This window comes from Meriones unguiculatus, chromosome 6 (genome assembly GCF_030254825.1).
Source record: "Meriones unguiculatus strain TT.TT164.6M chromosome 6, Bangor_MerUng_6.1, whole genome shotgun sequence".
NCBI classification, from domain to species: Eukaryota; Metazoa; Chordata; class Mammalia; order Rodentia; family Muridae; genus Meriones; species Meriones unguiculatus.
Window position 1 is genome coordinate 2,704,639 of NC_083354.1, and position 27,522 is coordinate 2,732,160.

At 39.9% G+C, this 27,522-nt stretch overlaps 1 protein-coding gene across 1 annotated transcript in view; it reads left to right on the forward strand.

The window, feature by feature from the left end:
• Positions 1-27,522, forward strand: part of Me1 (malic enzyme 1) — a 117,428-nt gene that overhangs the window by 56,347 nt on the left and 33,559 nt on the right. Inside the window, exon 7 of the mRNA XM_021639668.2 lies at positions 23,806-23,915. Within this exon, the coding sequence (XP_021495343.1) occupies positions 23,806-23,915 (110 nt within the window). The remainder of the gene's footprint in view (positions 1-23,805; positions 23,916-27,522) is intronic.

The following is a 27,522-nucleotide window of genomic DNA, read 5'->3' on the forward strand; positions in this document are numbered from 1 at the left end:
AAAATCACCACTCCATACACAGTTTATCTGCAAAGCTTTCACCATTTTAACATGTCCAGGATTCAACCATTTTTTCATTGCCTGTTACTTAATCTCTCTTCTCTGGATTGTTGTAGTTTCCTAACTGGTTTTTCTACCTCCCCACTTGATGCCCTCCAGTGTGTTCTTAACACAGAGGCCAAGATGGTTCTATGTTGAGTAATTTCTCTGCTCAGAACTTGGCAATCCTCCCCATTGCGTTCAGAATGAAATGGAGCTTTATGCTATCAAAAAAAGGTCCTGTGCCACCTGCTTCTTCGTGCCTTCCTGACTCTATTACTGTTTCCCTTGCCATCCTTAAAACAAACTGCTCTTCTTTTCTAACATGAGGTCAAGACATGTTGTGCCATCTGCTTGTGATTCTGCTGTAGTCTGGGGTCTCTCCTGGTTTTAGACTAGGCTAGCTGTATCACCTTTGAAATTTCCAGAGATCTGTTTTCCTTGGTGAAGCTTACTTTGACCAATGTGCCTAAAATGTTACCCTCAACTCATTTTACTGATTAATGCCAGATTATTTATATTCAGCCTTTTGATTTCTACATAGATTCATAACCAGTATATTCTATGAAAACAGCACCTCCTCTGTCCTTCACTGCCATACCACCATTTCTTAGGTTTCACGGGTGTTATGAGTACTCGGTTTATGAGAAAGATGATAGAATTTGATTCATTTCATTTATAGACCATAAAAATAGAAGTATGAATGGAGAAATTCTGACGTTAAAATAGCCTTTTCATGTGACTTAACTTTAAGAATTAGGCAAGTATTCGCTGACACACACGTTACTAAGGTTACGTTAAATTCCGCACAGATATGAGCCTCTTTGCTGTGACTTTCTTTTGTAATTCTTCTTACTGAGTCTCTTTTCCCAGAAAACTGGGAAAGTAGTGACAGCTTCATCTTTTCTGCAGTGTTCTCTATGTGGATTTCTCTGAAGATTATTAACTAAGTGAGTAAACTGAAAACTCACCTCAAAAAAGTAAACAAACAAACAAAAAACCTGGCACTGTTTGTCTTTAGACAGGGTTTCACTCTAGCCTGGACTGTCCTCAAACTCAACAATCCCTGTCTCAACCACTTGATTGCCGAGATTATGTGGGACTATTGTGTACAGCTTCTAAGTTTTTAAAACAATAATAAAAGAGACCTGTTCAGCAAGGATCATAGTTTGAAATTTTTTCTTCCAATTGTTTAAAATTAAAAGTCATGGGGAAGCAGTGGAAATTACTATAAAATTTCCTGCAACCTTGGCTGCCTCATGGATTTCATTTAGCTTGTTGTATAACATTTATAAGAAATGATCTTTGTCTGAAGCCATGCTACCTGTGCCTGGTGCAAGGGGTGATGATGCATTTTTTTTTTTTTAATAGGATGTTACTTTCTTTGCTGGGTTGCTGTGGTGGTTTGAATGAAAATGGCCTCATAGTCTCAGAGGGAGTGGCACTATTAGGCGGTGTGGCCTTGTTGAAGGAAGGGTGTCATTGGGGGTGGGCTTTGGTGTCTCCATCACTAAGTGCAGGGACATATGGGCTGGACAGTGCAGTGAAGACTTCTGCCTATTGTGGGAAATGGGTTGGAACTCGATGTTTCTCAGAGTTCCAGTGCAGCCTTCAGGGGACGCGCTCACTGCACATGTTTGTGCTACTCTGAGCTTTCAGTGTCGCAGCATTGGTGTAGTTAGTGAGTCAGCTGGAAGTGCTAATTACCACATTATAGAGTTAGCTCAGAACAGTTCTCATTCGGCATTTTATACTCTTCATATAAATGTCTGCTTTCCCTTGCTGCTTGAAGTTTTTCCTAGAACTCAGGCAGCAAACTTGTCAAGACAGTTGACCTAAGAAGGAAAAGTTCCTAAGCTTTGCTTTGTGTTCCTATGCTGTATGTCAATTGTACAGTAATCTAGAAAGTTTAAAATAGAAATTTTATTGTAATCAAATTTTTCCTTTTATTAAAAATAGATTTTTTCCTTATACATGATATATTCTGATGACAGTTTCCCTGCCCTCTATTCCTCCCAGTTCCTTCCAACCTCCTCTTCCTCCTAGATCTACCCCCTCATTAGAAAGCGAACAGGTTCTAATAAGAATGATATGATATGATATGATATGATATGATATGATATGATACGATTTAACAGAAACTGTTATAGTGGAATAGGACAAAACAAACAGAAGGAAGAGACCAAGAAACATGAAACATTTATCGACACCCTCTTGTTGGCACACTCAGAAATCCTATAAAAACACTAAACTAGAAGCTATAGTATGTGCAAAGGACCTGTAGGATAAAAAGAGAAAGTATATAAATTAAAATGAAATAAAAATAGAAATAAATAAAATTAAATAAAAAAGCCCAAGGGACCTCTGATGATGCTGTTGAGTTTGTTTTCTGTTGACCATCTACTGCTGGGCATAGTCAGCTCTTAAGAGCAGTTTGTTTCTCCAGTGCTACTCCTTTGGAGAAAACTAAATTTTCATTTCCAAGTGGTTATTCATTGGAGATATCTTCCAGGTTAGGGATGGGGACTTGTAGTCGGTTTTTTCAGCTCTGACACCACATCTGGTGCAGCCCCATGCTGCCCTGTGCACACTGCAACAGCCATGAGTCCTCTTGACTTCTGTCCTCTTGATTGAGAGGGCCTTGTTTTCTTGACCTTCAATCTTCCTGATTCCTAACATTCCTTCCACTCCCTGTTCTGAGGGTTCCCCGAATCCTGAGAGGAGAGACTTGGTAGAGACATCTGTCTAAGGCTGAGTGTTCCAAGGTCTCTCATTCTTTCATAATATCTGGCTGTGGGTCTCAGTACTTGTACCCATCTCGTAATGATGGCCGAGGAAGGCACTGATCTATGGGTGTAGCAGATTGCCATTAGGGGTTGTTTCGTTGCTACTTTGTGTTTTCAGGACAGTAGTATTTGATTTTCCTTAGGTCCCTGTGCTATCTAGTCTCAGGTTCTTGTTAGCCTAGTGGTGTGGGCTCCATCTTGTGAAGTGGCCCTTAAATCAAATCAGATATTGATTTGTTACTCCTATGAGCTTTGTGCCACTATTGTGCTTGCAAGCAGGACACCACTTTAGACAGAAAGGTTTGTGGCTGGTTTGGTGTTTCCATTTCTCCTTTGGTAGCGTGTAGAGTACACGCTGTGCCAAAGACACTAAGATGTAGGGGTGAAGGCTCCATATAGGCATCAGCTTGACTTCTCCATGTTCAGTGAGTTGTAGGTGTTGTCTTCAGTAGTGATGCCTTGCTGTCAGTTTGTGGAGAGCAACTTACATATAGTCTTGACAATAGCCTGGGTTCCCATAGGACCCCTATGGCCAACAACTCAATTAAATGTAACCCAATCTCAGTACTGGAAGCTTAATTTGGAGATAAGAGAAACCTAATGAGGCCTCAGTCTCCCCCATTATTTGTAAATTTTATTTAGATCACCTTCATATCTGTACATATTTCAAGAAGCTTCTACTTTATTAGGTCTTCACACTACCTCTCCAATAGCCCTTAATTTTAGCGCTCTCTCTCTCTCTCTCTCTCTCTCTCTCTCTCATTATTCCCTCATCCCACTTCTTTCTCTTTCTGATTGATCCTCCAATTCTAGTTCCCCTCATCCATCCATAACTATTTATTCTATTTCCCTTTCCTAGAGAGATCTATCTGTCCCATTCTGTCCCCCAATGCCTTACTCTATACTTAATCTCTGTGGTTCTACAGGTTGTAGCTTGGTTATCATAGACTTAGCATCTAATAGCCATGTACAAGCAAATATATACCATATTAGTCTTCCTGGGTCTAGGTTACCTCACTCAGGATGATTTTTTTTCTACTTCTGTCTACTTACATGAGAATTTCATGGAATCATTTTTAATGACTGAATAACATTCCATTTTCTTTGTCCATTATCTAGGATATGAGGAGCATCTAAGATGCTTTCAGTTTCTGGCTACTATGACCAGCAGCAATAAACATGATTGAGCAGCTGTCCTTATGTTAGCTGACACATCCTTTGGGTAAATGTCCAAGAGTGATGTAGATTAATCTTGAGGTAGATAGATTCCCACCTTCCTGAGGAACTACCACACCGATTTCCATTTTGGCAGTACAAATTTGTAGTTCTACCAGCAGTTTTCTGTTTAATTTTTGTTTGGATGACCTCTCTATATTGGTGAGAGGGGATACTGAAGTCTCCCACTATCAGTGGGATACTGATTTAAGCTTTAACAGTATTTCTTTTATGAACTTGTGCTTGGTGCACAGATGTTAAAAATTGCAATGTCATCTTGGTGTTTTTTTTTTGTTTTTCATTTGATGAGTATGTAGTGTCCTTCCCCATCTCTTCTGGTTAGTTCTGGTTTGAAGTCTCTTTTTTTCAGACATTAAAATGGCTACACCAGCTTGCTTCTAAGTTGGAATATATTTTTCTATCCTTTAATCTTGAGGTGATGTCTATCCTTGGTGTTGTTACAGTTTTTTGTTTGTCTTTTGAATTTTGTTTCAGTGGAAGGGCAGATCTTGCTTTAGCATCCATTCTGTTAGTCTGCGTCTTTTTATTGGGAATTGAGACCATTGAGGTTGAGAGGTATTGATACACAGTTTTTATTGATTCCTGTTATTTTGCTGTTGTGGTATATATGCCTGTGTGTGTTTGTCCTCTTTTGATTTGCTGATTTGGGATTATTCCTTGTGTTTCTTGGGTGTGGTTAGCCTTTTTAGGTTGCAGTTTTCCCTCTAGTACCTACAGTGAATTTATATAGAGATATTGCTTACAGTTGGTTTTATCATGGGATATCTTACTTCCTTCGTTTATTGTGATTGAAGGTTTTGGTGAGTCCAGGTGGACATTTGTGTTCCCTTAGGGTCTGCAGCACATTTGTCTAGGCCCTTCTGGTTGTTAAGAGTTTCCATTGAGAAATCAGGTGTTATTCTTGTAGGACTGCCTTTATGTGTTACTTGGTCTTTTTCCCTTGCAACTTTTAAGACTGTCCTTTGTTTTTTATGTTTAGTGTTTTTATTATTATGTGCCGAGGGAACTTTCTTTTCTGGTCCAGTCTATTTGGTGTTCTGTATACTTCTCATACCTTGATAGACATCTCCTCCTTTAGTTTAGGAAATTTTTTTCTATTATTTTGTTAAAAATATTTTCTGTGCCTTTGACCTGGCTTTCTTAATCTATTCCTAGGTTTTGTCTTTCCATAGTGTCCCACATTTCCCAGATGTTTTATGCCAGGATTATTTTTAGATTTAACATTTTCTTTGAATGATGTGTCCATTCCTTCATTTTCATCTCTTGTATTCTGTTGATGAGGCTTGCCCCTGAGATTCCTGTTTGAGTTCCCTGACTTTTTCATTTCCAGATTTCCCTCAGTGTGTTTTGTTTTGTTTTGTTTTGTTTTGTTATTTATTTATTTAATTTAACTTTTGATTTTTGTTTTTTAATTGATTTTTCTATTTCCACTTTCAGGTCTTTAACTGTTTTATTCATTTCTTTCCACTCTTTGTTTGTGTATTCATAGATTTAAGAGATTTACTGGTTTCCTCTTTAAGGACCTCTAGCATAGTCACTCTTTTGAGGCCTTCGTCTTGGGCTTCAGCTGTGCTCAGGGCCTGCTATGGCAGAGTTGCTGAGCTCTAGGTAGATTATTGTCCTGTCTAACATTGAGTGGATTTTTATGCATCTGGTGTTTAGGCATCTGAGTGTGGGAAGATTGTGATTCTAGGTGCTGATACCTGTTCTTGTCTTTGTTGAGTGGTTGTTTTTTCCATTGTTTTTTGTTCGCCCCTATGGTTCTTAGGAGGTTGTGGTGGCTGTGTGTTGCCTAGTAGGGAATTCTCCTGGGATTCTGATAGGTGTGGGCACTGGAAGTTCCTGGTAAAATGTGTTTCTAGGTGTTGGGGGCCGACACTTAGGAATGAGGATAAGCTAGGTTGTGGGGGGTTGGGAGAGGCAAGGGAGTCCATAGGTAGGAGGAAAGCAGGATGTTCCACCAGGATCTGCTTAGTCGCATGGGAACTCAGGGTTGGGGTAGGAGTGGGGAGTGGAGGCAGAGAGAGAGAGAAGAGGCCACAGCTGGTAGGTAGTCTGATGCAGAGCTGGGAAAGAGACTAGGGGTTGGGAATGAAAGAGAGGAGGGAGGGTGAAGATCTGTAGTTAGCTTACCTGCTTTGCTTGCCTACTTGCTTCTCTGGCAGGTTCCCATTATATCTGCTGAGATAATGGGAGCTGGGATAATGGGATGAGTGGGGAAGGAAGTTTGGAGGGGAAGATCTGTTGATCCACTGAAAATGGGATCAAAGGGGAAGGGAGGCAGCAGCAGGTCTGTTACAAAGCTGGGGCCGAGACTAGGAAATTGGGTATGGAGGAGAGGAGGAAGACATAAGGATGTACAATTAGCCTACCTGTCCAGAGTGCTGGAAATTACTTTAAGAATTAAAACAAACAAACTCCCCCACCAAAGCCAACACACAGTATATATGTAGTAAAACCATTGAGTGCACAATACATATGTAGTAAACCTGTTGAGTCTCGAGAAGATTAAAAGATGGGAGCTTACAAAGTCATCCGTGCCGGTTCTTGATTCTGTCACTGATGGTGGCAGGTGTACTAAACGCTGAACTAACAAGGAGCCTTCTCTGCTTCAGTGATAAGTCATGCCAGCACGCATCCGAGCAAAGATGCAAGTCTACTGCTTTAGCATCTTTGTTACCCTGTTGTTGTACTGTACATTTGTGCTCTTACTGAATCTGCCTCTGTGGTTCTTTTGTGCTCACATTTCCATAATTGCAACCTAACTCCATGACCACAGCCCAACCCGACCTTTTATATCTGTCACCACTTCAGCAGTGGTCGTTAGTATCGTATTAATAAGTATTTATAAATGTATCTTTCTACCTTGATTGGTTATTTTTTTTATATATAAAACCCTCTTTGATCTGGCTTAAGACCCTAACCTCTGTCATGTTGCCCTCCACCTTCCATGTAGCCTTTTATGCTGCTTGTAAACCACCCGCTTCTAGTTGCCAAGACTACATTGGAGACGGCTTGAAATGAATTTTGATTCTGAGAGAGCACTTCTGTTTCCTATGGCTTTACCCGCAGTAAAACTAACAGTTCTGGGGCTGGAGAGATGGCTCAGAGGTTAAGAGCACTGGCTGTTCTTCTAGAGGTTCTGAGTTCAATTCCCAGCAACCATATGGTGGCTCATAACCATTTATGATGAGATCTGGTGCCTTCATCTGGCATGCAGGCATGCATGTGGACAGAACACTGTATACATAATAAATAAATTTTAAAAAATTGAAACTAACAGTGCTTCATAAATTGACAAAAAATATATAACTGTTTTTCAGTAATTTTGGGCAGAGAAATGATTATAAGATAAAATCATTCACTGCACAGAAAATATCAAAGGTCAGGCTTATATATGTCCTCTACTTAACATATAATTTAATATGCAAGCATTGTTTCTAGTCACAAGTAAAGATGAGACTCAATGAATAAATGCTTATTTTATTTTTAGCTTTATTAAATTCAGATGGCTCTAAAGTTGAACTCTCTGCCAAGCACTATTTGTCAGCCATGAACACATAAAATGTGCACAATGCATAACTAAATGCAAGAGAATTATCATGAAGTTAGCTCATTTTAGTGATGTTTGTGATAAAAGCAATGATAGAGAATGTGGACTGTAGAGATTTTGGTAACAGAAATTGAGCAGAAGGATAAAAGAACTACTCTAAATTGAAGACAAAGACAGTGAAACAGCCGTAGATGTAGCCTTCTTCCTCCTGCTTCATCTTACCTGCTCCTCCTCCTCCTCATGTGTGTGCACCAGGCAGGAGTTTGTATTTGTTAAGTTAATTTTAAAAAATAATTTTGGTTCACATTAAAGCTCTCCATCTCTACCAAATCTACCCTTTGAGTAGAACATAGTATGTAAAGTTCTTCCCATAAGAAGGCATTAGTGTGTGATTCCACTTTGTGATTCCTGCCAGGGTCAAAGCCACAGAAACGGGGAACAGAAAGAAAGGTGGCGGCCAAAGGCCAGGGAGGGAAGAGAGGACCTGTGGTCAGTGGGTATAAGGTTCCAGTTTTGCGAGGTAAAAAGTAATGGGATCTGTTAAGATAGCACTGCAAATGTAGTTAACAGTTGAAGATGGCTTGGTGGTAAGTGTAATACTATAGACTTTTTACCACAATAAGAAATTGTGAGTCCCTACCTAGAGCCCACATTTCCTGTACTGTTAAACGTGATATCTCTTTAGACATCTGCATAGTTTTCACGCTCCCATTCTCCCCTTCTTCAAGTCCATACTCACATATTGCCTTCTTAGTTAAGCCTTCTTTACAACTTCCTTTTTAAAAAAATTTCCACCTTAGACTGTTTCCTTTACATGCTTTATTCTGTTGTACATTATAGAGGGCTCATATAATGCCAATAATTATTTATATACTTACAAATATAATAGAAATCTTGTAAAGGATTTTCACCTTTTATTTCCATTGTATCCCCTTAGCTTGGGTCCTGGTAAAAAATTAGTAATTTTTTTGTTGAATGTATTGGGTTTATCTGTGGTGTATAGTCAACTGTGACTAAAGCTTTGGTAACCCCCAAGCAGGTTTAGGTAAACTGTGGTAAAGATGAGCTATAACCTTAACTGGGGTAAGGAGAAATAACTACTGTCAATTCATTTTCTCTTATGTCTTAGCCTGCCAATTATAACTTTCATTAAGAAAATGTTCAGTGGTTGCCTCAAGAGTTGTCAATAAATAGCAAACTTACAATATAGTTAATTCAAGTCCACTTCCAGATGACATGGAATGGCTCCTTAGGCATCTGGGTGTCTCATAGCAGCATTCCTAACTCCTCCCAGCTGTTCCTTATCCATAGCATGCATTGTTATTATTTTGGACAAACTTAACTATTAGGCCAGCTGAGGAAAAGAAAAAGATTTTATTTCACCTTTACTTATTCCCTTTCCAATTTTTACCCTTTAAAAAGTTTTTTCTTTGTAGATTTATGTCTGTTATGTGTGTGAGTGTTTTGTCTTCATATGTGTCTGTGTACCCACATGTGCTGGAGTTTGAGGAGGTGGTGAGCCTCCATGTGGGTGCTGGGAATCTTCCAGGTCCTTTGCAACAACAAGTGCTCTTAACCACTGAGCCAACTCTAGTTCCCATCTTTTCTTTATACCAGTGGCTGTCTACCTTCCTAACACTGTGACCCTTCAGTACACTTCCTCATGTTGTGGTGACCCCTACCATAAATTTGTTGCTACTTCATAACTATAATTTTGCTAATGTTATGAATCTTAATGTAAATATCTGATAGGTGACCCCAGTGACAGGGTTGTTTGACCCCCAAAGGGGGTCAACTTGTGACCTATATGTTGAGAACCACTGCTTTCTATGGTTTCAATATCTTGAATCTTCTATTTATATATCTTCCTTCTCCCTTTACATTTTAAACATTTTAATAAATTCCCTTGTTTTTCTGTGTCTAAGACAGTCTTTATTTATGCTATACTTTCGAAGGAAGATAATTGCATTAGTTAATTATTGTTGAATAGTGGGTATTTTTCTCTGACCAATTAAATAGCTCTCTCTATTCTCTTGCTTACCTGATTTCAGAAAGAAAGTCCAGTGTAGCCTTTGTCCTTCCTGTGTGGAAAGATGGTGTTCCTCCCATAGCTTCATCCAAGATTTGCTCTTTGTCTTTAATTTCCTAGCGTTTGCTTGTAATATGCCTGCATATGAATTTAAAAAATATTTGTTCTAATCTATCTGTGTTTCCTGCACTCCTTGGATGGGTAGATTGATGTTTGTCATTAACTTCCTGAGATTCTCAGACAGTATTCCTTCACATACTGTGTTCCTTTTTTTTCTTTCTCGACTTCCCAGGTGCAAATGCCACACCTTTTGTAATTGTCCAACAGTTCTTGACTCTTCATGCGTTTTATTTCTTGCCTTTTCTCATTGCGTTCCAATTTTGGGAACTTCTACTGGCAATTTTTCAGGCTTACTTATTCTTTCCTGTGCTGTGTCTGGTTTGCTGATGAGCCCATCAAAGGCACTTTTCAGCACTGTATCTTTGATTTTCAGAATTTTCTTTTGAATCGTTTCGTGTCTACTGATTTGACCCATATGTTCCTACATGTGTCTATCTTTTCAAATTAAGCTTTGTAACTGAATCATAGTCATTTAAGTTCACAGTCTGAGTGTTCCAAAATTGCTGACCATCTCGATGTCGTTCTGCTGTTTTGCTTTGTCTCATGTGACTGTGCATCTTGTTTCATTTTTTTGTGATTTTTGTTGAAAGCTGCCCATGGTCTTTGGAGTGACAGGGCCAAGGTGCTTCAAATCTTGAGCTGACAGTTGTGTTGATCTGGCTCATTGGGTTATTTATAAAGTATTTTCCAAACACTTGAAATTAGTGCCACAGTAAAATAAAAGTTAACAGTAGCATTATATTTCAGAAAAAAAAATACTATTGTCTGTTAGTGTCCCATGGCAAGGCTAATACTGTTCTGTGTCATCTGTTATTTGGAAGTCACTTTTATGGCTTTATTTATTTATTTATTTATTTACTTATGTGTAGCTCTTTCAAGGTCTGTCACGTTTATGATCTTTTAGTATGTCTAGCAAGTTGGTGTAATGCTGTCCATATTTTTATTCAAGTTTAACTTTCCCCATTCCCAGATTTTCTTTGCATTGCTTGATATGTAGAGAGCATGAAATGTTTTATGTCTGGTATTTTGACATGTGACCTGGATCATCCTGAGTGTTCTTTCATTTCCAAGTTTCTTCTTAACCTGGGCCTTGAAAGAATAAATCTTTCCTTCTTTGGGGGCCTCAGACTCCACAAAATGTTAGTTATCAGCTCATGGGAAAACCACGTGACCAGCCCAGTTTCTGAGAGAGAAGAGCGGGCACTCCCCTCAGTATACGTGCTGATGATGGAAGAGCTGCTGCTCTGTGGGAAACCTAGTGTACCCTCCATAGCCAGGCTTTTGCTGCATCTCCCTCTCATTCTAGTAAACCTCGAGGGAGGAACCATCTCTAGGACAAAAGAACCTAACTCACTCATGAAGTTGTTTGTCATTGTCATCAGACTTCATTCTTTAAAAAAAAAAACAAAGATAATGGAGAACAATAAATGTCTATTTCTGAATTTTGGAGCCATGTGGCATTACTGTGTAATAAGTCTAGTGTTGAAAGAAGAGCTGTAGCTGAAGAGAACTCCGAGGTGAGACTGTTTCCAGGTCAGGACTCATTCCTTCTCTCCATCTTGTTTTGTGTTGAGATTAAAAAGTCCTTTGTCAGATTTTTGTGTGGCATCTCTAGTTAGATGTCTTTGGTTTTACTCTTTTCCTCTTAGTTTAATCACAGCATCTGTTCTTTTGAAATTAACTAAAACCTCTGGCTTTTGTGGTACATGAAGGGTATTTGGTGACATTCTTGTTTTATCTAGTAGCAGGCAATTGTAACTGATGCTTCCTGGGTCCGTTACCTTCATTATAAACTGCTGAACAATTTGGAGCTTTGGCTCTCTTTTAAGGGTTGCATGAGTATGGTCTTCTCAGAATCCTACTTAATGTACTGTAGCACACAGTTCTGGGTGCTACTTTCCTGGGTGTTTCTAATCACTGAGTGATAGAGGAGTCAATCACTTTGACCAGGGGACAAAAGTAGAATAGAGTTGCCTTTCATAAGCATCAAGTTTCTGCTTATTTCAGGCAGATCTTAGAGAAAAGAGGGATCTTGGAAATATAGTATAGATCATTTATTTAATCAGAAAGATGGGCTGCTTGTTCTCGAGGATTAGCTAGCTGACAACTATGAGAAAGAATGAAGGGTGGTGAACAGAACACATAGTAAGGAAAAGCAGATGAGCTCAGATGAGGAAATGTGTTCTAAAATAGGCGGTTTTCGTGCTTCTGAGTTGACGTGTGGTGGCAGCTGGCTTTGGACTTGGAAGACAGGATGGGGTTTGGGTTTTTCTCTTCTCACCACTTGTTGCACACTATGAAATTGTTGTGTGTGCTGAGCTACATGAGGCATTTTTGTAGGCATTCTCTAAGGCCTACAGAGAATGTTTCTCAGATGCTACAGTTAAGATTCTTCAGCGTATATATAGACATTTATGTATAGAATATTACAAGCAAAATCCCATGAAAACACAAATTATAGAGACACAAGATTTTAGAATACATGCTGATTAGCAACTGAAAAGTAGTTACACTGGAAGAGCTTATTACCACTGAGTATTTTTTTTTAATAATTATACTGCCTTTTCCCAGGTTCTAAGATAACAATATATTGGGATGCGTGCCCTTTAGACGGAAACATGTCACTTGATCACAATTTCATACATCACCACATGTAATCACAAGTCTAGTGATAAATAACAAGATCACACTGGTCAAACAGTAACGAACATTTATGTTTCAGAGGTGTTTGGCTCTTTCAAGGCTGTGACATGGCACTAAAAGTAGTTTCTCTTTAGAGATGGAACTGAAGGAAACTGAATAACCTCCCTGTGCTGTGAAGCCATGAGAAGCAGAGCTGGGGTACCAACTAAAGCAGTTCAAATTGAAGTTTAAACTGTACAAAGTGACTCATGATCTCAGTATATGTTTTCATCAAACCTGCTGAGAGTTGTCCTTTAGGAGATACATTGGTAGAGGCAGAGACAGACAGACAGACAGACACACAGAGAGAAAAATTGAGAGATTGAGATTGGTGCTAACGGCTGGGAAACAAGCATGGGTTGGCTAGGGAAGGCCTTCAGCAGTGTTGAACATTTGGAGGAGAGAACTGGTCAGGGAGGGACTCAGACCATGATGTCTGTGTGGCACGATTTCAGACAGCACAGCAGGTTCTTTATCAAAAGGAGGTTTTTAAGATGTGTTCCCACCCTGGGTAGGAATGATTGGCTCCATTTTCAACTGCCTGGAAAATGGAAAATGGCTGGGGCTGGAATGCTGCCCCAGCCATGCATGTCATAATGTATGATCTCACATGCATCATGGCATGAAAAATGGAGGCAGGAGGATCAGTCTAAGTCATTCTATCTATGTAATGAGTTTGAGATCAGTCTAAGACACACGGCACCCTGTCTCAACACAAAACAAACACAAGAAAATGCTTTATAGTTAGAGACAAGCTTCTGACACACTCCATAGAAAGTTCTTTGATGAAGGGCATTCTGGGGGCACACTTACAGGGTTCCCAGCATCCTAATGTCACTTCACAGATATCAGGTGCCATTTTACACCCACCAGACTTGCAGGAAGGCTGTGAAGGCAGACAACACAGATGCTGAGGATGTCAAATCCAGTTTGTACAGAATGTTTTCAGGAGGACATATCCATGAATCACTGTAGGCGTATAGTGAAGTTGCCAGCACAGCACCCAGGGAAACTCCTCCATAAGAAGACATGAGCAGACATTTTGCAGCAGCATTGTTTATAGAATGAAAAGCTGGGTAGAGTCTAAATTGACATGAACAGGCGACTGGAGTGCATAAGTTGTTCCACATTTGCAGCATATAATATAGCACAAAGCTAATGTTTCATATAAGCCCTTGAGTACATTTAAGACTCAGTACAAAAAGGCATACATCTCAACTGCTCACCCTAAACTCTTAATAATAGCACCATAAGAATTAGATGTTAGTCAGGTGGTGGTGGTGGTGGTGGTGGTGGTGGTGGTGGTGGTGGTGGTGGCACACATGTTTTTAAACCCAACACTTAGGAGGCAGACACAGGCATATCTCTTGAGTTCAAGGCTAGCCTGGTCTATAAAGGTGAGTTCTAGGACAGTCAGCACTACACAGAGAAATATTGTCACACACAAGAAAATTAGATTCCCACGGAGGGGAGGGGTCAGCCTTACCAGGCCACAGAGGAAGACAATGCAGACAGTCCTGAGTAGACCTGATAGACTAGGGTTAGATGGAAGGGGAGGAGGACCTCCCATATCAGTGGACTATAGGAGGGACATGGGAGGAGATGAGGGAGCTAGGGAGGGTAGGATTGGGAGGGAATGAGGGAAGAGGCCACAACTGGGATACATAGTGAATAAATTGTAATAAAAAATTTAAAAAAAAGAATTAGACTTCATGCGACATCTGTTGTCTCTGTATAACTTACCCATATATAGAGAGCTTAAAAGCAACGCTATACTGTTTGGGGATATAGAATGACCTTCCTAAAGGAAGGGATGGGAGGTTATCCCATTCTTTAAAAATTTAGGGTTATTTCGTTACATTGTATATGGCTGTTTTGAGTGCATGTATGTATATGTGCTCCACATGTATGCCTAGTACCTGTAGAGGTCAGAGAAAGCATTGAGTCCTCCTTGACTGGAGTTACAGATGGTCATGAGTCATCATGTGGGCTCAGGGAATTGAATCCAGGTCCTATACAAGAGCAATGCATGCTGTTAACCATTGAGCCACCTCCCAGCTTTTCCTATTCTTTTTTATTCATCTAGAATTAACAAAAGAATTCTCTTAAGAAGAGCAAAAGGACAGATTTTGACCCAAAAGACTCAGTCTGTAAATGATAGAGGCAGAGTTCAAATATAAGTAAATACTGAGTGTCTCCAGTTTGAAAAAAAAAAAAAAAATCTGAGATCTGGGACATTCTAATCATGAAATTTATCATCATGTCACCATGAGTAGAAAAACTCGGTACCTAACCTTATAACGGGTCACATTTAAAACTAACAGTATTATATGAAAGTTTCCTTCAAGCGCTTCCCCCCAGGAACACACCTCTGCTTTAGCCCCAACTCGTAGATTCTACTCAGTTTACCAGTGCTAATAGCTGGGGACTAGGCCTTCAATACACGAGCTCCTGAGTGATAAATACAAGCAATAGCTCTGGCCTTGCTTGTTCTCTCATTTTCATCTCTAGATCAATGATAGCATATTATGTCAGCTGACTCCTCATGGCTAGATCATGAGCTTTACCTCCATCTGGCTGCTCTAGCGCTGAAACAACTCTGAGCTCATACATCCTAACTTCTCATAAGTTTATTTTGCTTCTATATCTCTAAGATGGCTTAAAAACAGCATATTCAAAGGTGAGCTCATGAACTTTCCTACCATACCTGCTTTCCTGCCTAAGGCTTTGCCTTGCATGTGCGTGCATGCGTGCGTGCGTGCATGTGTGTGTTCTCGAGTGCTCGAGGGCAGCCTCTAGTGTCGTTTCTCATGAGCCATGCACCTTGTTTTTGAGGCACAGTCTCTTGGTGATTAGAATTCTAGCTGGCTGACCTGTAAACCTCAGGTATACACCTGTGTCTGTCTCCCCAGTGCTGGGATTACAAACACAAGCCTTCAACCCTGGATTTTTAAAGGTCGTTTCTAAGGATCAATCCTAGGTTGTCATGCTTGCATAGCAAGCTCTTTACCAACTGAGCTCTCTTCCCAGTGGGATCCCTATCTCTTTATACACCTGCCCCCATCTTTTTACATACCTACTTCGTGTGTCTTTATAGAACTACTTTCTGTCTTTTTACATACCTGCTTCCTATCTTTTGTGTTTACCTATCACACTGCAGGGCCAGAGATTTGGAATTTGTTTTTTATTTCTTCTACCTTAATGTCTGCTTCTCTTTACCTAATATTCTCCATTTTGTCTTCTGAATATTTCTCAGATCCATCTATTTCTGTCGTCTGTGTTCTTGTTTCCAGATGGAGACTTGGAATTCAGCAGCCACCTCCTCAGTAAACTCCACGTGCCTATCCTTGCCAATCTCCAATACACGTATACCCTGACTGTGATTCCCTAGTGTAGGTGCTAATTGTTCATGTCATATTTCTGTTTTGCTCCTTCCTTAGAGAACCAAGTATGAACTTCCTTAACACAGATTTAAAGTTGCAACATATACACAGAGAAACCCTGTCTCAAAAAATAAAAACAAACAAACAAAAAACCAAAAAGGGCACGACATAATCCAATCCTATTTGCACCTCTATTTTTAATTCTTCCTTTGTTTCCTTCGAAATTCTATGTTTTCAGTCATCATTAATTTTCTTCACTTTCTAGAATTGAACTATAAAAGTAACTTTGTTCTATTTGTGGTTGTCTCAGAAGCTTACTGTCTCTGTTTCCTAGGCCCCGTGCTGGAAGCTACAAGCCTCCGAATAATTTAATCTAAGCTTGGAATGTTTTCAACCTCTGAGATTTACTGCTGAATAAGCTTACCCTTTCTAGTTCATTCTTTCTAGTTTTTTCTGGCTGGTTCAGCTCAGCTGTTCTGGCTCAGACTCTTCTCCTACCTGACTGATTCGATCTGGTGTCTCTCTACTTCTGACTCCATTGCTCTGCTTGACCTCAAACTAACTGTAGCAATCTGTTCTAATCTTCTGGCTCCTTCTTGTCTGTCTTGTTCTGTCTTCACCAGTACTAGCTTGTTCTCTCTTCAACCTCTCAATTAAACTCGCTTGGTAAAACTGCCTCAGAAGTCTACAAACGGAATGCCACAAACTCAACTCCACTACACTGCCTCTCAGCTGAACGGCTTGAACTGAACTAGAGATCTTCCTGCCTCTGTCTCCTAAGTGCTGGGATTAAAGGCATGTGCCACCACACCTGTACCTAAGCTTTTCTTTACCTGGGACTTGCTCTATACCAGGATGGCATTGCTTTCAGAGATCTGTTTACCTTGGTCTCCTGGGATTAAAGGCATGTCTGTATCTAGCCAGATCACACAAACCTAGAAGATCTTTGGATATCTCTTTTGCCAGAACAGCCATGTTCTGAATTAAAATTCCTCTACATTGAACATGGTTCTTCCGCCTCCAGAATTATTCTCCTTTCTTTTACCAGAACTGCCCTTCTCTCTCAGGCTTCAGCAGCCTTTTGAGGGTCTTGTCAATGCGCTTGCCCTGCTCTGTACTAGTGCCCTGCATTTCCCCAGAAACAGCACTCAATACACTTCACATGGAAATTCTTTATAACTGTGTGCTCTAAGAGGGAGAAGTGAACATGTAGGAGCTGTTTAGAGGGCATTTAACAAAGTAAGTAAGGAAAGAAAGAAAGGCAGGGTGTCTTTTGAGGACTAACAGGAAATAGAGAAGGTCTTATTATAAGAAGGGCCTACTTTTAAGTAATGTGATTCAGATTTAATGTAACATGTTTTCAGTGAGGAAGGAAAGCATTTCATTGCATTCCACTACTGAATCCTTAAGAGAAGATACATTGGATGAGTTGAAAGTGGGTGCAAGAAATACAGAATGGATAATTTCAATGTAATCTTTATAATGCCCATGATCACACAGAAAAGTGGAGAAAAAAAGCAGCATAATACAATTGAAAGAATGATAAGAAAGTGGCAAGAATATGTGCATGTGAAACAGTACAGATAGCTGGAACTGGAGGCATTTCATAGTGAACTTGCTAAGAAGCGAACAGCATTCTGTTCTTCTAAACTTGGGTGCGCTGGATGTGAGGGGTGCATGGCCAGAGAGAATGTGAGTCAGTTGAAGATCACACTTGCTGGCATTCAAGACTACTCATACTCTGAAACTTAACTTTGTTATATTTTGCTTATTTTCTGTATTGGGGAGGGGTGCACATGTGCACATGTGTGCAGGTCACAGGGCAGCATGCAAGTATCATTCATTTTTCTACCAGGGGCTGGGGCTTGAACTCTGATCATCAGGCTTGGGTGGCAAATGCCTTTATTTGCTGAGCCATGCCCCTAAACTGTTAGAATCCGAAGTCTGATGAGCACTGTTCAGTTCATCTTCTTAACTTCTTCAAAGTGATGTTAGTAGCATCTCTCAGTACTCTGGGACCCTTTTGCCCCCCCCCCCCCAGTTTATTCCTCCTTCACTTCTTACTTGAGTCCTCCCCAGGGCCCAACTGAAGTCACCGTTACTTATGCTATCTTCCTTAAAGCCTTTACTGGGCTCTCTGTGTGCCACTGGTTTTGATTTGATTTGGGTTTTTATGGCGCTGTGGATTAAACCCAGGACCCTATCTATGGCAACTTCTCAGTCCCACTGATTGCTTTTAATCTAAACCTGTCAAGATTTTTTTACTTACATCCTTTGTCTTCCTGATAAGTCTGTTTTCCAGTCAGCATTTTAAGGGCAAAATTTTTGTTTTTATTTGCTGCTAAATTTATTAAGTATCTTCAAACCTCAGCATGTTATCAGAGTGAATCATCTGGAATAAGTGCCCCCTGAGGAATTCATCCAATATGAAGCACTGTAGGTCTTGGATACTGTGTGGTACCATGCACGTAACACATCCTAAAACATAATTTTACCCCACATCTCAGGAAAAGCATGCATGATCAAGCTGGTTACGTGAACCCTCATTATTTTAAAATCGGAGACAGACTACTGTTTCCACCATTATTTGTCCATGTGTGCCTAGTCATGAGGTGCCTGGTGAGTTCAGTGCATACAAGTGCCATCTTGCTGGTTTGATAGGAAAGTGTTGCATGTAGCTCAGTGTCACAGTGCTTGCTTAGCACATGGTTTTCCATGGCCTCTAGTCAGCCCATACCTTTCCACTCTGAGTGATATGAGCTCACTAAATGCTCAGTCCTTAGTCATGAGAAACTGCAGTTTCTTCATCTGCAAAATGCACACCAACAGTGCCTTCCTTGCTGAATTGCTGAGAGAATTAAATTAGATAATCCCTCTGAAATGTGGATCATACTGTCTGATGCTTAGTCAGTTCTGACCACAGGGATTAGTCACTGAAGTAAGGCTGTTTCCAGACTTAACACAGCCACAGAAAACACAAGCTCCAGGATTTTTACATGTCAATTTTAGAGTATTTTTGTTAGCTTTTAAAACTATTTATACCAGCTAATTTATACCAGATTTTGATTATAAAATGGTAGGTTCTTTACACAGTTATGTGGAGGTAAACTGGCTAACTCTTGAGAGTTCTATCAATTTTGATTTCATAAAAATCAAGCTGATATAAGCGTGAACAAAATATCCCTTCCATGCTTTCTTTTTATTACATGGTACAAGATGCAAATTTTACAGGACGAATTCAGAAAGCCTCTTTGCATCTCAGACTTAACTACCAGGTAGGAAAAGTCACAAAATTAAAAAGGGTGTGTGACATCTTCTAGAGGATGATTCTCCACAGGCATGTGAAAATGATAAGGTGCCCCACATACCGATTTACTACCTAGGACTCTTCCCAGATGGCACTGCGGAAACATTGTAGATTTATAGCTTCACTACACTGTGTCCCGAACACTGAAGGCAAACCACACTGGAGGGACTCCATTTCAACCACAGAGAAAATGTAACGAACTTCAAACCACCAGACCAAGTAAGCAGTAGATCTGGGAATAGAACTGAGAAGGCTCTGATGCCGCCTCACAGACCACAAGCTGCTTCTTCTGAACATAATGACAGAGCATCTGCTGCTGTTCATTCCCCAGAATATTACACTCCAGGAGCAAGCCATACGAGGGCATTGTCCAACAACACAGGGGTTTTGGTTTCTGAAGGCTCCTTAGAAACCAGAGAATTGGAAAGTAGCCATCACAGACGTTGGATGGTTGTTGACTGATATTTGTGTTTGGGCTACTTAGTTGCCACCACAAAGTTTACTTCTCTGCTGACATTTTCAAAAGTGGCAATTTATATAATTATGGAAATGCTTCTTTTCAGTTCTTTTAACATTTTTATAATTTTAAGGAGCGCTTTCTTGGAATAAGAAAAATGGCACCATGTGTATGAGTACAGTTGTTTTGTTCGTGGCTTATCTCCACTCTCCCAATTTCCTCTCAACCCTTTCCTCCTTTCTGCCCTTAGTAGATTCTACAGCACCAAAACAGTTGCTCTAAAAGTCTGTCTGCTTTGGCAGATTTAATTGGTCAGCTTCACTCTGTCAGGATGAAAGCACTTTTATCTGTCATTACTCTGTCATCTGACAGAATTTATATGTATTTCACCATTTTATGAAATGGTAAAAGAGCTTTTAATGCTTGGATTATTTTCTTTGTGAAAAATATCCTTTGAAGTTCCTTTAGTATCTTTATCTAAGCTGTCTTGTTTTAGCTTTATTCCTAAACAGTAGTTTTTAAACTGTACTATATAGGATGGTGATGATTTTCTCTTAGTCTTTGAAGACATTATCTCACATGTAATAGTTTGTTTTGTTACCATTAAATAGTTTTGAAAGTCTTGAATATAAAGTATTTACTGTCATTACTTATTGCACTGAACACACATCATTTCAGACAACCCACATAACAAATCTATGACAGATGTGGACAGCATTCACATCTTTCTTGATAGGAAAACACAGGCACAGAAAAGCTGAAGATGTGAAGATGCCAAGATTTGAACATGGGAGCTCGGACTCCATAGCCTATGGCCCAGAACCACAGTAGCAGCCAAAGTCAGAAAATAACAAAGGGGTAACCAGCCATATTCAATATTAGAGTTACTTGAGAGCAATATTGGTGAGAGAAAGTAGGCATTTTTTATTGATACACATATCAGCAGTCTAATCGTTACTATCCCAGTTGTCATTGTTATGCCTTGGCGTCATGTGTACCCATGTTCACATCTGTAAGATGAGAATAATGACGTAGTCCATGGAATGTTTCTGAAAGTAATCATGTGCCTTGTATCTTACAAAGTGGCAGAACACATTTGCTGTCATTATCAGTAGTGCAGCAAAACAGAAACAGAAGCTGACTGTCCTCTGTGTCACATGGTGTATGAGGTAAAGGGAGAGGATAGAATATTAAATGAATGGTGCTAGTGTAGCTAGGCAAATAATGTAGAAAAAAAGACATTTTCATCATTAAAAGTGTGTGGACTAATAAAAGTAATAACACATTTTGAAGTTAGCCATTTTCTAAATCCATGATGCGAGTAGAAGAAAGTTTGTATTATAAATGAATATGCATACAAGGGCTATCATAGGCTTGCTCTCCAAAGATGAGTCCTTCCCTAAAAACAGCTGGTAATCTTCTTACATAAAACCCTGAAACTTCTGTCGTAATAATAGCGGAAACACTATTCTGGTTTCATTTTTGTTGCTGTGATAACAGCAAAAAAAAAAAAAAAAAAAATCTTTACCAAAATTAGAAAATCAGCTTGGAAGAGGAAAGGGTTTATTTGGCTCACATTTCCAGGTCATGGTCTATTTCTGAGAGGAGTCCAGGCAGGAGTTCAAGGCAGGCCTACTTGTTATTCCACACAGCATTATCTCTGACCAAGGAACTCAATTCACAGCTAAAGAAATACAGAAGGAACCATTGGGAGTGCTGGTTGCTAGCTCACAGAGCAGCTTCTACTGAGCCAGCGTTCATCTACAGCTCTTACCAGCCACCTAGGCTGCTGCCCACGGTGAGCTGAGCTGTCCTACATCACTGAACAGTCAAAACAGTCCCCCTCAGACGTGCTCACCAGCCCCTATTTCAGGCAATTCCTCAATTGAGATTCTTCTTTCACATGGTCTTAGACCACGTCCAGTTGACAAAGTTATGTAGAACAAACACCATCTAAGGGGTTAATGGCACAGGATAGTAGATTAAGAGAGCCATTTGTGGTGTCTATAACAGAAGGTACTGCTCTTAAAATATAATGGCTTCTTATTAAAATAGTGAAAGGACAACAATGAACCAAAGAAATACAGTTTTCCAGAAAGAAGTAAAAATGATCAAGATAAAGAAAATACAAAGAAATAGAAAACAATGTTAAGTTTCATTAGTAATTGAAAATGAGGCAAAGAACCTCCAGTGTCCTACCACAGTAGCCACTGAAGAGCAGTAGCCTGGTCTCTGTGCTGTCCCGTGGCCAGGGTTTTAATAAGGCCACAGGTGGCCAAGATCCTGGCCATGTGAGGTATAGCCATTGTGGTGGGCGCCTCACCAAACACATCAAGTAGGTGGTCTGAGGTCTGAGAGGTGAGGCACACTAGGGAAGTTCTCAAGCTCTCCGAAGGCAGTCCTGAGTTAGTTCATCAGCACATGGGCGAGGATGTACCAGGAGGAATCAAGAGGAGGCCTGTGGTACCCTGGCTACCTTGAGGAAAGTCATCTCAGGAAGGACTCAGTCCTTCCCCTCCTCTATACATAACAAAAACTTTATAGAAGAAGGGAGGGAGGAAAGGTTGATTCAGTCCCAATTTCACCTATGAGTGTTACAGTGTTTTTAAGATGTAGATCATTAAATACATGATAAAAGCATATGAGTAAATATAAATGGATGAAAACAATGGAATGATGGACCTACAGGGATCTCAGTTATGGTGGTAGGGAGAGGTGGAGCAGGAGAGAGCTCTGACAGACTTCATCTACACTGGTATGTTGGGGAGTGGGGTTTGCAACTTTCCTCATTGTTGGAAGAAGTTAGAAAGAAGGACAAAGTTTAGTACTCTGTAGTGAGAACTTTGACACCATGAGGGTGAATGAAGTCTTAGCTTTGGTTTTGTTACCATGTGAGGTGGTTTTAAAATCACCAAGTCCCAAGAATTCTTGCAGATAGGAATGAGTCACTGGAGAACAAGATGTTAAAGCTTTTATATAGAAACGTAAGTCTGATGGAGTAAGGTCCAGAGAGAATGGACATAAAGAAGTAAAGCCCTTTCTCCCTGCCTTTGAGAGGTGTAGAGGATGGTAAGGAGTTGAGCACTTGTGGACAAGGTGAACAGCACGTGTGTTGAAGCTCTCTTATCTGAATGTCTGTGTCCTTCCAAGAGCCATATTCTAGAACTAAACCCCAATGTGAAGCTCTGAAGAGGAAGGGCCTTTTTAGGGCCAGCCATCATGACTGGATAGGTGCCCCTTGTGAAAGAGGTTGAAGGGAAGGGCTGTGCCTGCTACCTCTGCCATGCAAGCCCATAGCAAAGAGATACTGTCTGTCAGGAGATGGTCCTTCCCAGACAATGTCTGTGGACCCTCTGAGCTGTAGATTGTTCTCTTTTCTATGTGACCCAGGGCAAGTTTCCTTCAACAGCACAGTGTGACTTTGGGGTTTGCATTAATGTCCACACAAATAGGGAAACAAATACTCGGGACTTCTGGGATACTGGCCAGGCCTTACAGCTGGATTTATCTGCTCTCTTGGTAGAGTACAGTGGTATTCAGAGTCAGAAAAAGCATCAGGACCTAGGAGTCAGAGAGTTCTCCCATAAGCTGTTAGATCACTGCCTTTGGCATGCGTAGATGGAGTGGATCAGCTGAGCTCAGTAGGGCCAGGAGGAGGGCTAGGGCTCACGCTGCACTGCAGGCCCTTAGTGCGCATGACATTTCCCCAACAGGGTTCTCCTCCCCCACACATTTCATTTGTTTGGCTTCTACTTTTCCTTGATATGTAGACAGACCCTTCATCCCAGCTTTCAAAATAATAGACAATTAAAGCTTCATCAGTTTGTCAGTTGGCTTTTAAGTGTAGCTAGAAGCGCTATTTTCTGGATAACTTTAATCCTTTGTTTATATATAGTGTTTATATTGCATTTTGCATACCTTTCATTTAACTAAGAAGATTTTTGTTTCTACTCAGTTTAAAATTCCTTGAGGATATAGATCATATTTTGGACTGAGTTTTTATCATTAAGGTATTTATCGCACAGTACCAGCCTAGTCCCTTTTCTGTGGTAAGCATGCTGTCAGTCCTTGCTGATAATGTGTTATACATTTATGCTAAGCATCTAGGTAGGATTTTAAAAATAAATTGGTGTGCCTTTTCTTTGGGCTACTTGTAAATGCTTCTTAAAATGTTATTTTATTAACCTCTAAAATGCATGTTTTTACCTCATAGATATGGCATGAATTGCCTTATTCAGTTTGAAGATTTTGCCAATCTGAATGCATTTCGTCTCCTGAACAAGTATCGAAACAAGTATTGCACATTTAACGATGATATTCAAGGTAACCACATTTCACTGTGTATGGATGAAGAATAATTTATGATAGTCTCCAGTCAGACAAGAGAGAAATGCGGTGACTTGTGTGAGCAAAGGCAGGAAGGGCACACAAAAGAAGTCTAGAAAGATCATGTCACAAAGTGATTTAGGCAAGACACACAAAAGCTTGGCAGTCAGCTCTCATCCACTGTGTCAGGATCTCATCCCTACCCATCCATATGTATCAGAAAAGGAGGGGAAAGGTCAAAACCTGTATGTATGCACAAGTGACTGTTATAAAAAACACCAGAAATAAACTGAAGGACTGATGTTGTAGGTGATTAAAATATCAGGGTGATCCAAAGGGGTCAGTTTGTGGGGTAAAACATGAGAGGGAGAAGGATTAAGCTGAGAAGTTGAGACAAGCTGTATATATTATGCTGTCATTCAAACCAGAAACTTTCCTATTTTCACAACTTCGGGAGCTCATAACTTTCAAAACTAATGTTCTGTTCTAAAAGTATTATAGTGAGAAAATTTATTCCTTAAATCTCATCTGCATTAAATAACTTCTCCTGTTAGATGTAAATTCTGCTAGTAGTAAAACAACAAAGCTGAAATAAATAGCAACATTTTATTATTTTATATAATTATGTACCTATGCATATGTTTAAAACACATATGTAGAAACTTAACAAAATAAACAGATGAGAAATAATACCTGAAATTAGTTTGCAGTTTTTTATTCAAATCCAGTAGACATTAGTATTTGTTAAAAACCAGGATTTATGTTGGATGATTTAGTCATAATCTCTGATTCTCTTTCACATTTGGAAAAACACCCTATAATGTACTGAATTATATATGAGCTCCCAAAAATCTGATAAAATCTCCAGTTATTAGGACTTAATTAGGAGGGGAATCCATAAAAACAGACTGCCTGTTGTTTAAGGATTTAAATGTATGTTCCCCTTGGCCATAGTTTCTAAGTCTTACTCCAGTAAGTGCTATATCTCTGGGTTTGTTTGTTTGTTTGTTTGTTTGTTTGTTTGTTTTGGGTTTTTTGTTTTGTTTTGTTTTGTTTTAGTCTGAGTCTCACTCTATACAGTTGGACCTCAAACTTAACCACAGGTTGTTGGCTGAGCTTACGTGAGCATCCAGGCTGGCATGTGAATCGTCTGCTGCATTCTAATTGAGATTTCTGGCACATGTTTTCACTATGGACCTTTGTCTAAGCTATGCATGGTTTTCTATTCAAGCTCTGATTTTTGAGCCCTCTCTGTCCTCCCTCCTTCAACATCTAGGCCTTATGTGAAAGTCTTAGGAACCTATCTCCTTAAGTAATACTTTATCATTGATTTTACCACTAAGTGGAAGGACAAACACAGGGAGTTGCATAGCTCTAGCAACTTGAAGATCACGGTGCTTCCGTCTCAGTGAGCTGCTGTGAATGCTTTTCAGTTTTGTCTCTACAGCATTTAGCCCTGTCACTCGCCCTTTTCTGAACTACTTTCCTCCTCTGCCCCCATTACTGAACCTGCAGACTTCTTCCCACGGCTTTGTCTGTTCACCTCTTCCCTCTGACTAGCACATGACAGAATTCCAGGCCTTTTCTTTTTTGCTTTAGTACTATCCTCTTAGGTCATATTCCATATTGTGACATTCAGCTTGCAGTCTTATTTCTGCATTAAATATTTCTTTGAAGTTCAGGGAGCTATGTTCATCTGTTTATTAACAGCTCTTCTTGGCTATCTCAGAGTTACCTCATTCTGAAACCATGCCAAAGCAAACCCATTTCCTCCCCAACCCGCCCTTCTCCCTGTGGTCTCCTCCCCAGTGAACTTCAGCCAAGTGCTTGCCATCACTAAGTCCCCCTGAAGTCACAGCCTAAAACCTGGTGTCTTCCATTGATTTATCTGTCACTGATGTTTTCGGAGAAGCCTCTTTATGCACTCTTGCTTTGTCATTGTGCATAGTTCCTGTATAGTCACTTTGCACACAGCTGTGGAGTTCTTGGATCAAGTATTTAGGGGATTTCAGAAGGAAATCCAGACTTTCCAGGTCTTTCGTGTAAATGTGAGCTATACAAAGGAAGTTGGTTTTAATGTGTTATAGCCCTAACTCTAGGATATCCTGTATGATGGTAGACTGGCTCTAATGCATACACACACTATACTCTGCAGTGCAGGCTGACGATCTGTAAGTCACTCACCAGTTCATTTTAAGATGGTCTCTATAGCAGCTTCCAGTGTGATCCCTGGAATAAGCCTGTTTCTTTCAGGGGTTGGGGATACAAGTAAGTGAACACTCGCCTAGCACAATCAGTGGCTGGGGTTCATCCCTAACACTTCAAAACAACCTAACAACACACCGACATTCCTTCCCTGTAGTATTTTATACCTTTGCATTTTGTGATTCTTACAGAAATATGTATAAGGATGCTAAGGCCAGTTTTATGTGGTTGAGAACCATTATGCAGAATAAATGGGAACCAGTGTTTAGTTTAAGAAAGCTCTATCACCAGACAAAACAGGAATTTGAGTGACAGTTTCTGTCTATTGGGACCCATAATTAAGGTTAGGACTTTGGGCACAGAAGTGAAGCCTAGAAATCAAGGCAGGAGTCAAGTCAGGGTCCAGAGAAGTATGTGAGGCGTGCTGAGGATGCTGGAGAACGCGCCAAGCTTGCCAATAGGGATTGCTGGATTTTCACCCTAGCTGCCTGTACACTGAATGTTTATTTCCTTACAGGAATTTCAGAACAACATCTACCCTCAGAAAGGAAAACACAGGTTTGAGAAAACTGTGTGTAATCCCTTAGTAGAGAAAGCCAGTGGGAATCCTTGAGTTTTGACTGTAAATGAGCAAACCACCCTGATTATTTCTCCACTTTCTATTGTGCCTGTGGATATTGTCAATGAAAACAATTATGGAACTATTTCAGCCCTGCAATGCAGATAAATGCCTTTGCATCCTGTCTTTAAAGGACTTTTCCCACTTCTTTTGAAACAGATGTGTTCTTTTTAAAGATAAACTATTTTATGAAAAGTATTTGATTAAAGAAAAACATAGCTAACTCTACCAGTAATGTAAAATAATCTAAAATGACATATAACATCTTAAGAAAGAGTCCATTGCTGGGCATGGTGGCTCACACCTGTAATCCCAGCACTCTGGGAGGCAGAGGCAGGTAGATCTCTGTGAGTTCAAGGATAGCCTGGTCTACAAAGTGAATCCAGGACAGCCAAGGCTACAAGAGAAACCTTGTCTTGGAAAACAAAAGAAAACAAACAAAAAAAGAAAAAGTACATTTCTTCAGTATTGTTAACTGCTTTAAGTCCTCTTTAGCACCAGAAGTTCAAGGACAGACCTCCCTCTGTCTGATTATTTAAGTGTAATTTTAATATTAAAATTTAAATGATTTTGTAATTTATTTTAAAACACACTTTTATAAAATTTTAATTTTCTGCACTGGTTCTCTATAATGAGATTTAGAGTAGTCACGAGCTGTTTAGAAAAATTGTGTTCACATTAAATTTTTGGTGGTGCTAAACCATCTTTCTGATTGTACTGATGCTATAAAGAGAAGACTAGACATTCCACTGTTTCACTAGGAAATGCTACAGGATATAC